The following is a 17,254-nucleotide window of genomic DNA, read 5'->3' as shown; positions in this document are numbered from 1 at the left end:
TCGAATAGAAAAATGTATAATTCTGATTTGAAAGCAGATCCAAAATATAGCATGTTGGGAAACTAAAAGCACCAGGATATCCAGTAGGAAAGCAGAGTATAGTTACTATAGATGTAGCAGACACATCATCTGTATGAGTTACCTGGACAGAAAGTAACCATATGATGTGAAAGAAAACATCTTGAAAACAATCATTCTGTACAATGGAATCACTGCTTTCAAATTCATCCTGAACACCATTGTTGATATTTTTCCCTATCCGAAGGCAAGCAACAATTTTTGTTGTTTCTTTTCTTTCCTTCAGTCTCAGATATTTACTTGAGCTGACTCAAGAGTCCTACCCACCATCATCATTTGTACCAGTTTCTGCATGTGAGATAAAGTATTAGTATGATACCTGGATGCTCTGGTACATCCAGGCCTTGCTCTGTGTTTTAATGCTCTGCTTTACATTTGAAATTTACTCTAGAATCCTCATCCCCAAAACTGGACATGTACATAACAGGGCAAAAGAGTGAAGGTCACTCAAGATCCTGCCAAAACACAACATGGAGGTGTCCTGCATGAAGATACTATCATGTTTATTTCAAGAAATACATATTTGCTAAATTAAGTAAAAGCAACAATTCAGCAACTGCAGTGAACTACCTGATAACGGGCATTTTCTGTCCTGGATAATTCAGAGACCTTGCAGCATCTTCTCAATAATTTTACTTCCATATTTGTGAAACACTGTTTCCTTACAAGTGCACCTGCTTTATAAAAATATTACACAAAATGTAGCCTTTCTATTTTCAGGTTGTGTCTACAAATGATGACTTAATTTATGTTTCCGATCAATTCATATTAGCAGTGCTTTAGAGCTTAAACTGATGCAGAATTCTACAAAGTATAAAACTACCTGCAAAGCTCAATCTCAGGAACTCTGTCAGCTACCTTAAAATGTAAAACAATAAAGACACAGAACTGTGTGCACAGTGCTGATTTTTCCAAGTGTCTTGAATACTTCTGTTAACCTTGAGGCTAAACTTGCATTTTGTAGAAATGTTCACGTTTAGTTAAATAAGATCAAACTCATAATCACTTCAAGTGCAGCCAGCTGAAGAATAATACTTTTATTTAGTGACAAGTCTCCCTTTCTATTCATGAGCATTTATATTATCAACCATAGAGCTGTTGTTCCACTTACTGTGCCACATCAGATACAGCTGGCAGGGGAGACTCTTCCGATACAAGGTCAATGTCATCAGTGAAACTGTTGGCCCGTGACATGTCTTGGGTGTTCCCTTCTAAACGTCCTTTCACTGCACAAAGAATCCAAAGAAATCATAGTACATTAGGGAGACAACATACACAAGCTCTTCCCATGGTTTGAGATACTGTGCAGCAGATTAAAAAATGGTTCTAATATGAGACATATGTTTCTTTTTCATCAGAATCAGTAAAGTCAATGCTACAATGTATGCCATACAAAAATACATGTGTGCATATATACAGTTCAAACACAGAGGAGCCTCTTACAAGAAAGGCTTGTCTTCTTGAGGGCTATCTCCCTGTGAACACAAATTCACTATATCCACAAATATCAACGTGGGCATAACGATAGAAACAATCATCCTTTCATTTCCTTACTACCATTTGATACATATGCTTTAATTTCCCTAGAACCATTCTTTAAAATGTTATTGCTATGATCATATAAACAAAATACTTGAAACTTAAGTGCTGTTTGGTAACTATATTCGAGAGGGTTCAAAATTTCTCCCAGGAACCAGGGAAGAGCCTCAGGTGTTTGAATGCAGTTGGCTCCGCAGGATAACCATGATGGATACAAAGCTGTGCTGCAGCCCAGCTTATGTTCCAAGCATAGCAAGGGTACAAATTTCGTTACAGGTTTGGAAAACATATGATGGCCAATTAATGGAGTTCGCTCAGAAACTGCAAAAGTCAGAGAAGTGCAGCCACTGTAACTGATAAAACCTGATGTTTTATAAAGCTCTAGCCTCAAAACTCATTTCCCTCAAGGGCTGACTTCACCATAAATGTTCAGTAAACACATACCCACCTTTCTGAGTTCAGCTGCATCAATATTCAAAAGCCATTTCTGCTTTAAGGTATCTTCAATGTCTTTTCCTGTATTTATTTCATTCAAAGGCTATTACAGATATCTAGCTTAAGTTGGTGTGATCTAAAACAGCAATTTTATTCATGATTACTAGTAATACTAACACTCTCTAAGGAAGCTACCTATAAATTTTAATCCTTGAAAGCTTGGCAGATACAGTTATGAGCTGGCAGAGTATCTCAGAAAATGGATAGGATAGCACATATAAATTCAAGGGGGAAAAAAATGTCTGTGTTGGGGGAATCACTAAAAGTAAGTGTCAAAACAAGTAAAGCCTAAGTAGTGTCACTTGCATAGGCTGTGATGGGAAAGAAGAAGAAAACAGCCCATACGGCAGAAATAAAAAAGTTTGCCTCCTATAAAACAAAATCGTTTAAGTCTCAAGTTACTTCCAGAACAACACGTTGGCTGGACTGCATTCAAGCTAAATACTAAAAACCATACAACATCAGAGTTTACTACTGAAAGAGACATAATGTAAGTGGCAAGCAGTGAAAATTAAGTCTGTGGAGTAGAATTATCAAATAGCATAACTGAACACTGCTAAAGGACATTAAGTTACAAGGCTATTTTATTTACATCTGCTGCATTTAATCACAAATAAACTATGTGTTTACCAAAACCTCCTGGCACTGGGAACATGAACTTCTGTGCTTTTCCAGTATGACTAAAACACTTTTTCTGTTCTAGAGGAGCTTTATTTTGTGAGACCTGCCAGTTCTGCCCCTGTTTTGATAAGACATTTTTCCTGTAAAAAGTGTAGCCTTATTTCCAGACAAAGTCTTGAAATATATAGATCCAATATCTGACGTATTGCTTTGGGAAGCACCAGTCTCTAAAGAAGTAACATGGCACATGATCACATCTGCAAAATTAAACTGGAGGAGTTTTGGCTTCAACTACAGCAAGGTTTACCTCACAGAAAGCTTGCAGAATTTGAGAGTCAGCTGAGGTAGAGTTAAGTTACTGTGCCTATATAAGACACATCAAATTAAAAGGAAATCTCTGTGTTGCTATCAATTCCTACTACACAATGAATTGCTGAAAGGGTAAGAGAAGGACCTATTAAAGTCATGGCAATTTGCCTTCTTTATAGCACAGGAGAGATATTAAAATTACTGCAATGCATTTGTCATGATAAGTAGTAGGATTTTATTTTAATTTGGTCATTTTAAAGGTTTGGTCCATATTGCTTTATCAAGCTTCTCTATGACTCATCACACTGCTGTTTGCAATCTGCATACATGGGCCCTTAAAAACCAGAAAACCCTGATTGTTTACATTTGGCTTGCTAATTCCTTTTCTGAGAAGTGTTCACAATGGCTCTTGCTCCACACCATGGTAGTTGTGAGAAAGGCGGGACAACAGTAAGGAGTTCTGAAACTTTTACTTCCTCCTGATTCCCATGTGCTGTGCTGAGCAGCTCTGCTGTTTCTGTAGGGTGCACCTGGAACCTGCTTTTCTGACCATGGATCTTCTGAGAGATGTGGAATATCATTAACAACCTCAACCCGTGCTTGGTTACCCACACAAGCAGGGAAAGCTCTGTTCTCTCTTTATATAAGGCAAAAGCATTCAAGTTTTCTCTTTGTTGAAGACCTTGCTGTGATTATCTGTGATGGTCTCATCTCACAAGTAGTACACATACAATTCATTCCTACAAGCATTTGGAGAAAGACAGTGGTGGGGTTATATACTTTATACAAACAGGAGTACTGTAACACATACTCCATAGTTCATTTTATCAGTTGAATATGTACTTAAGTCCACAAAACAGTACTTGGGTCATGTCTCAAAGATTGCCTCACTGCTTCCTCTCTCCCCTCCCACATTTCCATGGCCAGATCTGTGGACAGAACAATTTTTGCCATTTTGCTTACAGATTAGATTTCTCTCAAAAACCTGTCTCCAGTTTACACAAGTATTAAGAGAAAGAAGAATTACTCATAGAAGTGCTGCTCTTAAACGGCAAGTTAAAGTAGAAATCACAGCTCATAATATTTGGATGGTGATATTATAAGATTCCCTACTGCTCTCAGAGTAATTCAGAGTAAGTTCAGGCTTGTCTTTTGTGAAGTATTAAACCACCACATGAGAATACCTGTTTTATCCTTGTAACCCTAATAAAAGTTATTTAATGCTGAATCCCTTCATGCTTTTATCACTGGTTAATTCTATGTGTTTCTGTTTTAAGATATTAACTCATTAATAACTTTTTTGGTCCATAAATTAATATTAATGGTAAATGCATGTAATATGTTCCCTTTTCTAAATATCTTCTGCCCTGAAAGTGACTGTTTTAGTTGTAAGCAGTTTTCTTATCTGAAACACTCTTTCTAGAACCAACTTGGTTTTTGAAGTTAACTCACTTTCGCTGAGTGACCTTCCAAAAATCATTTAGACAGCAATGTACAGTCATAAATCAAAATTCCCAAAATCACACTGAAAGGAACATTTTTTTTCCTAATGTCAAGAAGCCATAAGCTCCTGAGCAATAAAGTGATTCATAATAATCATTCATGATAATGCTTTGAGGAAATACGGAGCATTAAAATACATTCAACACATGGCAGCAATGCTTTCCAGAAATAAAATTCAAAGTTGTAAGGTCCAGCTACTACATATGGTAAGTTTGTAACAGCTGCAGCTCAAGCCAGAACAACTATATCTTCCCTCTCTATATTTATTTTAATAAGTTTTCTTTTTCCAAACTGACTTAATGGGAATTAATGCCTAATGTTTGTGCTGCAGAACAGTAATCAGGGGAGGCAAGGAAATGTGAAGAGGAAAGAGAAGAGGAGCCATCCTTCTTTCCACGTGTTACTACTCACAGTATGAAGAAGCTGTACCTATTTCATTATAAAATATATAATATTTTCTGAGCATGAACAGTTGGAAGCAGCAAGTTGGAAATACAGAATGGTATCTACTACAGTACAAAAACTAGTGAATGCCATGACCCAAGTAATCCCTGAAGCAGCTCAACTAATCAAATGAAACAGTCAAAAAAAGCTAAGTTTTATATACCTCTAATTTCAGTGTCAGTTTCTAAAATGGTAAAATCTTACAATAAACACATCAAAACATACCCCAGAGATGCTTTAGCAATGATGTTTGGCCTTATCTAACCTTGGATTCCTTATCTATATTACACTAACTCCTGTTTTTGCAGTATGGGGAAAAAGAGTTCCCAGTATACAGCTGCAGCAGAAAACATGACTGCACATCGTTCCCATTGCCATGGTCATTCTCAAACAGGCAGTGCCTACTAAAAGCAGGACAAAACAACACAGAAGATTTTGCACTAGTCTCTTCTCAGATAAAGAAGGTGAAAACCAGAAAAAGCAGGTCTCTTCTCTTACAAATAATTCCAACCTACTCTTTTTATTACAAGTTTCTTTCATCTTCACAACAAAGAACACCCAATTCAGCAAATTGAAAGGTGACTTGTACCATTCCGACACAGTCTACTTTATAAAAGTCTACAGAGTATTGCAGTGGTTGCTTACATTATATAGAAGAGTACCTGCAGTTGCTCCTCCCAGGAGTACAAACACCAACAAATTTGAACAAAAGGAGATATCTGCAAATTAAACCCAGAAAACACAGGCACACGTATAGAAAAGGACAGTAAATTTGAGATGGTTTTACATAAAACAGTTCCTGTAACAAGAATATCTACTCCTCAAATTGTTAAGTAATAAATCACATGAAAACAACACAAAGTACCTGATGTCAGGGGAGAGCTCACACAGCAGATGGATAAACTAAACCTGTGTCCACAGCAGTATAAAAATTCATGTATAGAGAATGCTGGTGAGGATATAACCCTGCTAGATGAAATGGGGGATAGAGGGAGGCCTTCTCTGTTTATCTTGGGGTTTTGTTTGTAACCAACCAAGGTAAAACATCCAAGTTTAAGAGACCAAAAGCAAATGCCACTGTTTTCCTTCAGTCTTTTCATCACTTTCAGATCAGAAGCTGTCAAAACAATCTCTTTCACAATGCCAGGCTGCACTACTCAATGTAACAAATATATATGAAGTAAACATGTGATTTGATTTCATATGTAAGGCTGTACCTCAACAGAAAATCCTTGGGATGATTATGCTTCCTTTATCCACAAGGAGGAACTACCTGTGAGGTCACAGTATTATGTCTCGTTGGCTTTCTTGTGGCAAGAACTCAGATCGCCTCACTTAAAAATACTCACAGTATTTTTAAAGCTGTAGAGAGGCAAACTGGTCTCAGTTTAGGCCCCAAACATTTCCAAATCCTTACTTTTCTCAGAAAAAAAATGGAAACTTAACAGCTTAAGAAGCCCGAGGGGTCCGTAAGTGTCTGGCACCTGACCACTAGCCTGATTTTAAAAACCTCTTCACCTCGCTTTTATTATTATACATCTCAGCGAGCAAATGGCCTTCAAGCTCACCTGAGGAGTCATGTTGAAGAATATGGCAAAACATATCATTAGCATAGACTGAATCACTTCTTTACAAAGTTATGAAAGCTTTGCTCCATTTCTATTGTGGAGCTACAGTAGTGATAGGAGTATACTACTCTAAATAAGGCAAGGATATTTTTATTTTAGGTTTCTGTAGAACTGCTACAAATCTGAGCATCTGAAGCTGGGTTTTAAATCCTTACTATATACTCATTTGTAAATCATCTGCAAATGCCAGATACTCAGATTGTCCCATACACAACTCTTAGAGCTACAAGTGCCCAATATAGTTAAAAAAGCCAAGCCACTTTCTGTACCTAATTTTAGGCAGCTAAATGTATTGTCATTAGAGATGTGGCTGATACTGCAATTCTTGTATATTCTCCCTGAATTTGATTTTGTTCCCAGAAGACCTGCAGAATCAGACCAGAATGAACTAAGCAGTGGTATGCTAGCAGAACAGAAATAAAAGAGCACCTGAAAAAGTGAATTTGAGGAATAAGAATAAATTTGTATTTGCTGCAAACATGCTGCTAACTATATGCAAAAAGTGCTGTGCACTATAACTGCTGCACTTAGTTACATGTTCGGCTGCAAGTGTTTTAGATAAACTTCAACATCTGGTTTCCTGTGTATCTGATTTGAAACAATCAGCACTCAAAATGCACTAATGCTGACTTTATTTGTTGTACATTCTTTTGTTTAGATAAGCCTGCAGGCCAAATTACATACTGACTTACACCCCATGGAACTCAATCACTCATTACATGTCTAATGGGACAGCACAAAGATGTACATGAATACCAACACATCATTCAAAATCACAAAGGCATGTAGTACTGGAAAACATGCAGAGAGAAAACAATGAAACATACTTTAGAATGCATATGAGGATGCTGATATGTACCGAATTACCTGAACATCCTTTTCAGACCTACCAAACAAGAAGGATGTAACACATTGACCAAAAACAAAAGTACCAAAACAAAAAAACAAATCCACAAAACCAACATTTTCTACAGCATCATAAATCATATCTCTACTTTACAATAAGTACATTCAGCACTTCTTTAAATTAAGTGTACTGGCCTAAAGCATATAGCTGAATATTTTGTACAAAATTACTTGTAGAGCGAGCAAGTGTCCATACTGCTGAATCTGTGCAGTGTTTGGCATTAACTGACAAGCAGATTTGTTGACAGATTCAGAAAGTGGTCAGGGACCAATTGCACAAAGAGCTGCAAGTATCTCCTCATGCACAGACAGGACCTGTCAGAAGAGAATTGGAGATTAATGGAGCACAGTAGAGAAGCCTGCAGTGCTGGTGCCACTCACTATCTGTTCAGATAGCAAGCTGTGTTCTCCGACAGGCACAGTTCACCCCCTTTCAAAACCAGTAAGCATAGATTTTCCTTGCCAATTTAATCTGAGCAAATTTATTATTTTAGAATGTCTGTTGACTGTGCTGTGATTGACTGTGCTATGATAAAAGCATTAATAAAAACATGGAAATAAATGATAAAGAAAAGCTACTAATCTAGATATTTTAACTTTTGTATTTCTGGCTGCATTATCCCCAGGATTGTTTTTCAGTTTTCCTCATGGGAATGACTCACAATAAAAAGCCAGAGGAAGCATTTTTCAGTTCCTTGTCAGAGTACCAAGCTAAAATTTGTTCCAAGAAAAAGTCAGATGTGATTTATTTTTTTTTTAAACAGTGCTAAATGCAGCTAGCTTGAGCAAGCTGTAGTCGTGCTATAATCATTTAGTCACAGGGCCATAAAGATGAAGAGAGGGCTGGAGCAAAGGCAGGCTGAAAGAGCTGGGGCTGTTCAGCCTGAAGAAGAGAAGGCTCCAGGGAGACCTCCCTGTGGCCTTCCAATACCTAAAGGGGCTTATAAAAAGGGAGGAAGAGAGACTTTTTGTACAGGGTCAATGATTTTAAACTGTAAGAAGGCAGGTTAGATTAGATATTAGAAAGAAATTGTTTACGGTGAGGGTGGTGAGGCCCTGGCACAGGTTGCCCAGAGAAGCTGTGGCTGCCCCATCCCTGGAAGGGTTCAAGGCCAGGCTGGATGGGGCTCTGAGCAACCTGGGATAGTGGAAGGTGTCTCTGCCCATGGCAGGGTGTTGGAACTGGATGACGTTTAAGGTCCCTTCCAATCCAAACCATTTTGGATTTTCTACTCTGTTCGGTTGAATAGGATGGAGGGCAAAAGTTCTGTTGTAAGAGGTAGAGGCTTTAAGGGCTTGTTACACATATGCATGGAAAAAGATATGTGGCTGGCAGAGTTCTACTTACTCCTGAAATGCCATATCCTTTCTCCTGTGAAAGGCAGAGGGGGAAGCATCCAGGCAGGTGAACCATACACCTTGTCACATAGTAGATATTCATATTATTGTCCAACATGCACTATAGAATCATGGTTTGGATTGGAAGGGACCAAAGACCAGGACAACAGAGAAAGAGGTAGTTTATAACTGAATCCTAGAGGCATTTCTAGGATTCCCTAGGATCCCCTCTCTTAAAATGCAGGGACTATACACCTGTATCTCAGGTAACTGAGACTGGTAACCCAGTTTTCTGTGTGGATATAGAAGTGAGCAATTAGCATCTTTGTTTTAACATTTCCTCTCTCTTGGGCCCTGCTCCTGACAAAAGCAATGCCTTTTTTCTCATGAAAACTGTTTCTTCTTAACATACATGAAAAAGTAAACTTCTAAACTTACTCTAATCTATGTGGTTGATACAGAGGGTATTAAGGGGTAAGGTCTGGCAAAGAGTTGTAAAACACATTTTCCTAGTTGTCTGGTGAAGAGAAGAATTCAGAGAAATCCACAGAGTGAATTGCACAGTAGATATAGTTCAGCAATTAAATTTTGCCTCAAGGCAGCAGCAGGAATATTATGACAGCAGGAAAAATACAATAGGCAAAGTACCTACCTACCTATCTTACCTAGACTTTCCAGCCCTCAAGTTTATCCTTCAAGCGAGGAGACCAGGTACCTCACCTCTTCAAACATCTCCTAGCAAAAATCTGGTTTGGAACATATTTTAACATGTTTACATTGCCAACAACTTCATGATGAACAAGAAATCCCTGTATATCCTTCCTCTTCCATTTCTCTTTCTTTGTAGGTTTACTAGTTTAATACTACATAGTCTTGCATTAAACATTTCAATAACTGGATAAATGTGCAGGCACAGCTTTCTGCAGAGTAGCTCCAATTCTGCCTCAGCAGCTTTCATTTGCCATTAACACTTGTTGGCTGAAACAGCACAGAATAAGTTGCTGACATCTCCAGTCAGCAGGGAGCTCCTTTTCATGTACACCTTAGGCACCAGATGCTGCCTTAACCGGTCCAGAGGAATGTGAACAGGACACCTTTGGGAAAGCACCTAAGAAGTTGTATTCAAATGATGTCAAGAAAGCAACATTTCTCAAAATTCTATAGCACTATTTTGACTCATTTCAACCTCGATAGGTATTTTTTTCCCCCCTTAACTAAAAACTTGCTCTGTTGTTTTTTTTTTTTGCTTATCTGACACAATCCTTGCACCCACAGCTATTTTTAACATGTTTTCAAGTTGGAGATACCATCTACACCTTGTGAATATGTTCAGAGATCAGCTCTCCAAGACTAAAGTCAAGCCACCAATACTAATGTATTTAAGTTGTTAAGGCCAGCCATACTTGACTGTTCATTCAGTTATTCTGAAGAACAAAACAACAGTAAGAACAGACAAGAAAAATAAGACAAAAATAGCTTTGAAATTGATCCCTCTCTACTGGTTTGTTTTTTTTTTTTAAAGGACAAGAAGAACTTGACCTTAAACTGAAACAATTAATAGTCAGTGAAATGTAATTTGGCAGCTTGTTAGCTCCACAGGGAGAGCTCTTAACACATACACACTCTTAGAATTACACATAGGGAATGTATCATGTAATATAAATATATAGAGTTACGTTCCATTATGGGATTCAGAACTGCCATTATAGTAAAAGTGTTTATTTTAACAAGGAAGTACAGTTTTAGTGTGGCTATTATAAAAAATAAACCAGTCTGAAAACATTTTTATTTTTCATGACTGTTAATGGTCAAAGCATACAAATTGCAGTGACAGTAAAAATAGAAATATCTTCTGAATTGTTGTCAATGTTTTGACTCACAAGAACACAAAACTCAATTACTGTAATTACAGTGAAATATGCCACAATTATTTGCTGGTCTAATGCAGTTCTTTGTATCACACAATTGAATCCTTGTAGAAAAATTTCCCATTGTCAAGCAGTTAATCATGAATTCAATACATAAAACCTGCCTGTTCCATACTAAGAGAAAAAAACCCCTGTAAAATAAAGTAAATCTTAATACTAGAGGAAATAATTGCACTGTTTGTCCCAAAACTCAAAACAAATTCAGCAAAAAAATCTGTAGCTGTTGACAGCACTAAATCAGAACTACTCCTAATGAAAACTCCAGCTGTTATTTCATACATTCCAGGTGAAAAGACAACATTTTATGTGATTGTTCCCTAATTCAAATACATTTGCTCTGAACACTTATTTCTTAAATGTTGAATGTGAAGATATTTTAGGTAGGGCATTAATTTCAGTAACAGTAAGTGACAACTGTTAAAAAAGGAATTCAAAGTAGCCACTGTTATGTATGCCCAATATTATAAAAATTTTGACTGACAGATCTTCAGATCATAAAATTCAAACTAAAACATCTTGTAAGTACAAAATCCCTTCATAATAAGTTATCTTCCCAGAAATGCTTCAAACCAACTGATCACATCTTATTTAAAATTAAATACATGGGGTCTTCAAGCATGTACTTCTGGGCTCAATCAGTATGTGCACTCATTATTAATCCTTTCTCATATTGCTTATTCAAAACTTCCATTAGGAAATATTTATAATTAAGAAAACACTTAAAATATTCTAAAGAAGTTAAGCTTTTGCTGCTACAATTAAAACAAGGCTTGAATCCAATTTTTTGAAACTTAAATTAGGAGAAGGCCCAGAATACTTAGAGCTTCTACACTCCCAACAGTAACCAAAAAGTTCACATGACAAGGGAACAGTGATATTTATAACCGAGATACAACCCTAAGCTGACAGACACCCTCAGTCAGAGGCATAAAGTCTTTCTTTTCTGATGACATTAGGGAAACACATTTGAATGTGTCTTGTAGCTCTCAAAGCTTAAGGTGACCTTGATTCTCCTCTGGCAACAGGCCATGATTGTGCTTTGACAGTGAGAACCACAGAGATGTCCCAAGACAAACAGCTCCACCACATCTCATCTTTCCCTCCACCAAAGGACCTGCATGCAAGAGGGTGAAAAAGTTCACTCTTAAACAGACCCTGCAATTCTCAGTTTGACTGACCCACTGTCCCCATAAAATGCATGCCCACGGCACAAAGTTTCTGTGGAATAACTTGATTAGAGCACTTGGATTTTTTTTTCCTTGTAAAAAATCACTGAAAATTGTTAACTTGCTTTTTTAGAGTAAACTAACGACTAGTAAACTAACTCAGCTGAAATAAGAGATCCCTCAAGACTGAACTTCTCCTGTGGGGAAAAGGCATTTCTGCCCTGGCAGACATTTTCAGTCAGAAAAACTGATTTGTAAGACAGTCTTCAACAGCCACAGAATACCATTTCCTTTTGAAAGCATGTCAAATACTTGACAACTTCATCCCTGCCTCAAAGGGTTCTCCCTGATCACTTCAGCTTGATTTTCCTCACAGTAGATTTCACAACTCTTTGCTGTTGCCAAAGGGCCAAGAAGTATTGCTATTGTATATTGCTATTGCTATATCTATTGTATTGCTACACCTGTATCCAGTACAGAGAGCCAAGAGCACATCCCAGTCTGTATTCTGAGCATGGCCACAGGTCCTTGCCACAGGAAGGCTGGGTTTTGAAGGTAAGTAAAGGCACTTTGTCCCCAAACAAATTTCTATTTATTCACAGACTAGGTTAAAATAGAACAGATAATCCTCCCTCTACCTTTGCCTTTGGCAAATACAGACTACATGAAGAATATTTAAGACTTCAAGTGTTCATTCAGCAATGGTTTGAAATAACCATTTTGCTTCATCTGTCAAGTCTGGACAAAATGGATGATTCACTATATATATATATATATATATATATATATATATATATATATATTCGTAAGTGTATTTAGGAGGTAGCAGGATTCCATGGTTGTTCAAATGCAGAACATATGCAAGCACAAATCATCCCAGGATGGTATGTACAACTACTGGAAGAGAAAAAATAACATCTGGATTGGCCTAATATCAGATAACAACAGATCAGGACAAAGAACTGTATTATGCACTGCCTTGCCTCCAGCTGAGGTGAAGAGCAGATGCACAAGGACAGAACAAATATACAGTGCTAGCTTCACAGAGAACTTCCTATGGTCTGCAGCTGTGGGACTTTCCAAGACTGAGGTGGTATCCAAGAATCCTTGATGGGTTTTCTGATACAGTAAATTTGTTCACATGGTGCTGAGAAAACACCAAAATTTGTTTACACTGATTTTAGTACAGATCTGAATGTGCACTTGTTCAGTGAATGGAAAATTCATGCAGTGGTCTCAAACACTGTTAATATTGCTTCAGGGGAAAAAAATGCAACACTAGTGAACCAGCATGTCACAACCCTGAAAGGTAAGGTATAAGTAAAATTAATTTTATTCCAATAAACTTTTAGAGGAAAGTATTACAGACTCTGGAAATAGCGAAGGCATAGCCCAAGAGGTAAATTACTGCTTTGGGGAGGATAATGTAAAGACTCCTATTACAATCCTAAGGCATTAAGACCCAAGATTTTCACTGCCATTTGGACTCTCGGCAGCATAAAGAATATCGAGTGTTCTACACAAAGGTTTTGGAAATTTGGTTTCAGATCAGTAGGGAGAAATTAACACCTTTTTTCCCCACCTCCCTTCCTCCCATTGATGGTCATGTTGTTGCAGTTGTTTGTTCTGAGCACTGACTGTTTCTCCTATTTGAGTTCCCCTCAAATCTCCCCCAAACTCATACCTTATGAGTTGACTTTCAAGTTACAAATTCTTTAGTGTTCTCTTATCCAGATTTGGATATGGCCCTTTTCCCATCTGAGACACAGGTTTAAATTAGGTTGAAGTTACAAGTGAATAGAACACTTGGTTCAAAATAGTGATCGTTTCTGACTTTGCAAAGCTTATTATAATGATAATGTCTGCTAATGTGGAAAAGAAGCACCTCTTTGACAAGGATCTGCTCCTCTTATGCTCAGATTTAATCATCACTCATCTAACATGACAAAGATCCACAGCTGAAACTTTGGCAGTCTTGTGTTCTGCTCAGATCCCTACAGATTGGCAGTCTTTTGTTCTGCTCAGATCCCTACAGATGGGCAGTCAGCACCACACAGCCACTTGCAGTTCAACCGGTTAAATGAAGGCTGGCACCACAGAGACAAAATTCAGCATTTTATCTACCCTGGAGTAGTAGTTCAGTTGTAAAAGCAACTTCTTAGACGAGACTACTGAAGAGAGCCATTCTAAAACAATCCCTTCCTTTTTTGTGGTTAAGACATTGATTTGGAGAAAGTCTCGTGGAAAAAAAAGCCACATTTCAGCATTTGAGATAGGACACACCTGCACTACACAAGGGAGGATGTGCAAAGCTAAGACATCCTATCTCCCTGCAGCATAGTTTCTTCAGATGGTTGGCAGAAAAGCTAACAAGATAAACACTGGAAAAGTCTCTGACAGTTCTGTCTCACGTAGAGAAGAAGGCCTGGCCCAGTCACAGCAGCACCTAAATGAAGGGAGGGAGAGAAGATTGTAGATGTGTGACTGCACTCTATGAAATGGGAACACAGTAAAGACCTTTCAATGCTGGAGGGAGGAGATATGAAGATGAAAGGGATAGAAGAAGAAAGCATCAAAAATCTCCTTAATAAGCCTTATATTAAATTAAAGGCTTGAAAATAGTAAGCAAACTCATTCAATTTTTTTTTAAAAGAAATTACTACCAACAGACTTTACAAACTCCAACTTAAATTGCAGTGCTCTCCAACTGTAAGAGGGGTCCAAGAAGTATTTCCCTCCAGACTCCTTCCACTCCAGCCAGTCCACATCCAAGTTTGGCATATACTAATGCATTTGTTTATCTAGCAAAGAACATCCTTACCCCTTTAAGGAGGCTTAAGCAGAAGACAGCAAATAATTTAGATTGAGGGTCTTTACCAGGCAAAGTAACTCCCCATAAAAGCTATCACTATCTTATCCAACTAGATCTGTAGCAGCTAAAACTGACATTGCTCATATGATATATTAATAGACCTACTGTATTATGAATATGGTTTTACCTTACTAGAAACAGTGCAAACACAGAACTTCCAGAGATAGCATTTCTTCAGGGGAAAAGAAAAAAAAAAAAATCCTATTTAACTCCTATATTTTATCATGGTCAGGCAAGCTTATGTGTATTTTTGCATACACTTTCTGCTCATCAGGCTTTTTAAATTAATCTCCATAAATCTTAAGATGGTACACCAAAATCTAGTGCACCAAAATCCGCTCTTTCACAAGATTATAGAAACAGCAGCCAATCTGAGCCCTTCAAATAAACAGCAAGAGAAACTTGTAGGTTGGTTTCTGGGGCTGCCGGCAAAAACGTGCTCCTTGACAGCTCACTCAGCACAAACTAATCTAGGAAAGATTCAGGTCAACCTGACCTGAAATGGATCTTAATTTGGTTAGTACAACCAGGTCTACAGTATCCCATTGCCATGGTCTGATTCACCCCATTAAAAACAGAATGAAAAAGCCACTAGCAACAAATACTGGCATTATGCTCCTTACGATTTTTTTTTTTACAACTGGAATCAAGTTCTGACAATTCAGCATAATATAAGAGTTAAAGGAACACAAATAGATCCAGAGGGTCAGAACATGGTCACAGTTTACACACTCATGAGGCAGCGTCAGGACCAAGTTGTGTGCAAGCCAGAATTCCAGGAATTAGTTATCTGAATTGTATTACAGATGCTCTTTTCATAATTCACCTTATTCAAAGGTGAAAAAATCTCCTTTTACAGGGGACATTAAGTCCATGCCAGACCACAGCAAGAATGAAAGAGAGGAAGCCCAGGAGGTTTTATTTCCTTGATGGTGGATTACCCCTACTACAGATGCTTAAGACAAAAATAAATACATTATTAAAATCATACATTACTTTAAAAGCTATTAGAATTGCTTTATATTTCCAAGCTGGATACTTTTCTGCTGCACTGGGTAGAACTAATTACATCTGTATTTTTTCATAATACAAGACAGGAGGGTGCCATAGAGGAGTCTCATCCACATTAGCATGGAAGAGAAAGCAAGAGAACTCCCTAATAAAGGGGGCAAAGCAGAGAGGAAGGGATGTTCACAGTAATTCATCAACTTCCCTCAACTCTCTATGGGCCTTGCCCTAGAGGAATTCCCATAGAAATTATTGCCAAGTCACCTGGGATATTCATTGCAAATTTCCCTTGAGGAGAACATTAAGAAGAAAAAGCTTTTCCCAGAGATACCATTACTCACTCGTGGTTTCCAGAGAGGTTCTGTTAAAAATACAAATGCTCTCCTGTAAGTGAGCAGGATTTATATTGAAAAAAACAGTATGTATTCCAGTTTTGCCAACTTCCCCTGTAAAGAAGGAATGCATTGTCTACACAAAACATTGCTTAAACACATGTTATTTTTCCATATATCTCCTATTGAGTGGCTTTTTAAGTGGTTTCTATTTTATCTAGTATTACTATCCAAGTCAGCAATCCCTTTATTATTTACCAGTAAAGTCAGATGAAAAGCAGATATCAATAGCTAACTACAAAAGTCCAACAACACCCTAATTCTGCAGGAAAACCCAAGACATTTAAGGAGAACCACTCAGATAATAGGCAGAAGCTTTTAACATCCTCAATAATTCAACATATTCATAATTCAACATTGCTTCCTATCAAAAAGTAACAAGGTCAAATGGCTCCCTCAGTTGTAGTCAAGCAATGCTAAACAGTTCACAATTTGGCCCAATTTTAATTAATACAAATAAACAGTCCCACTCACTTAGAAATTTATTAACTCTGATCAATATATTTCATACAACAGCTGCACAAAATCAATGAACGACGCAACCTATACAGAACATTGCAAATATTTGCTCATTAGGAAATTACTGTTGCTTCCTCTTTTCTTTCCAAAAGATAACAATATTGCATAACATAACTTAGCCAAGTATTCTGATGCTAAAGGTGCACCAGTTGTATGTACACAGCAGATTACTGGACGCTCCAAAATTGAAAGGGAATCAGTTCCAGATGTTTTCTACTGATTAAATTCAGCCCAAGCAAGGTTAAGTAAATGACAAGCAGCTGCTTTTCTTTTTTGCCATAGTCATGAAAAACACTCTCAAGAGTTCTGACTAACTCTAACTGGCAGACTCTTGGTGCAGCATCCATTTTCCTAGGTTTTCATGACTAACAGAGACTGTGGACAGTCTTCAGAGCAACTAATTCTTTTCACCTCCAGTCTGTCAGATCTTAATGCAGATAACAATTAAAAGGAAGCAGCTCAATAATAATAATAATAATAATAATAATAATAATAATAATAATAATAA

General features: G+C 37.5%; 1 protein-coding gene across 2 annotated transcripts in view; it reads right to left on the bottom strand.

Annotated features, from left to right (window-relative positions):
• The window catches only part of LOC113958181 (potassium voltage-gated channel subfamily KQT member 1-like), a 469,971-nt gene that overhangs the window by 382,611 nt on the left and 70,106 nt on the right, over positions 1 to 17,254 (bottom strand). The window contains exons 11-12 of one of the 2 annotated variants that reach the window (XM_027666289.1): positions 3,906 to 3,971; positions 1,190 to 1,304 (exon numbers count right to left, since the gene is read on the bottom strand). In XM_027666289.1, the coding sequence (XP_027522090.1) occupies positions 1,190 to 1,304; positions 3,906 to 3,971 (181 nt within the window). The remainder of the gene's footprint in view (positions 1 to 1,189; positions 1,305 to 3,905; positions 3,972 to 17,254) is intronic. The other variant, XM_027666288.1, reaches the window with a different exon arrangement.

The sequence above is a fragment of the Corapipo altera genome, unplaced genomic scaffold, assembly GCF_003945725.1.
Source record: "Corapipo altera isolate COAL_440 unplaced genomic scaffold, ASM394572v1 317, whole genome shotgun sequence".
Lineage (NCBI taxonomy): Eukaryota > Metazoa > Chordata > Aves > Passeriformes > Pipridae > Corapipo > Corapipo altera.
Note: the sequence above shows the minus strand (reverse complement) of the source record. Positions and strands in the feature narration are given on the sequence as shown.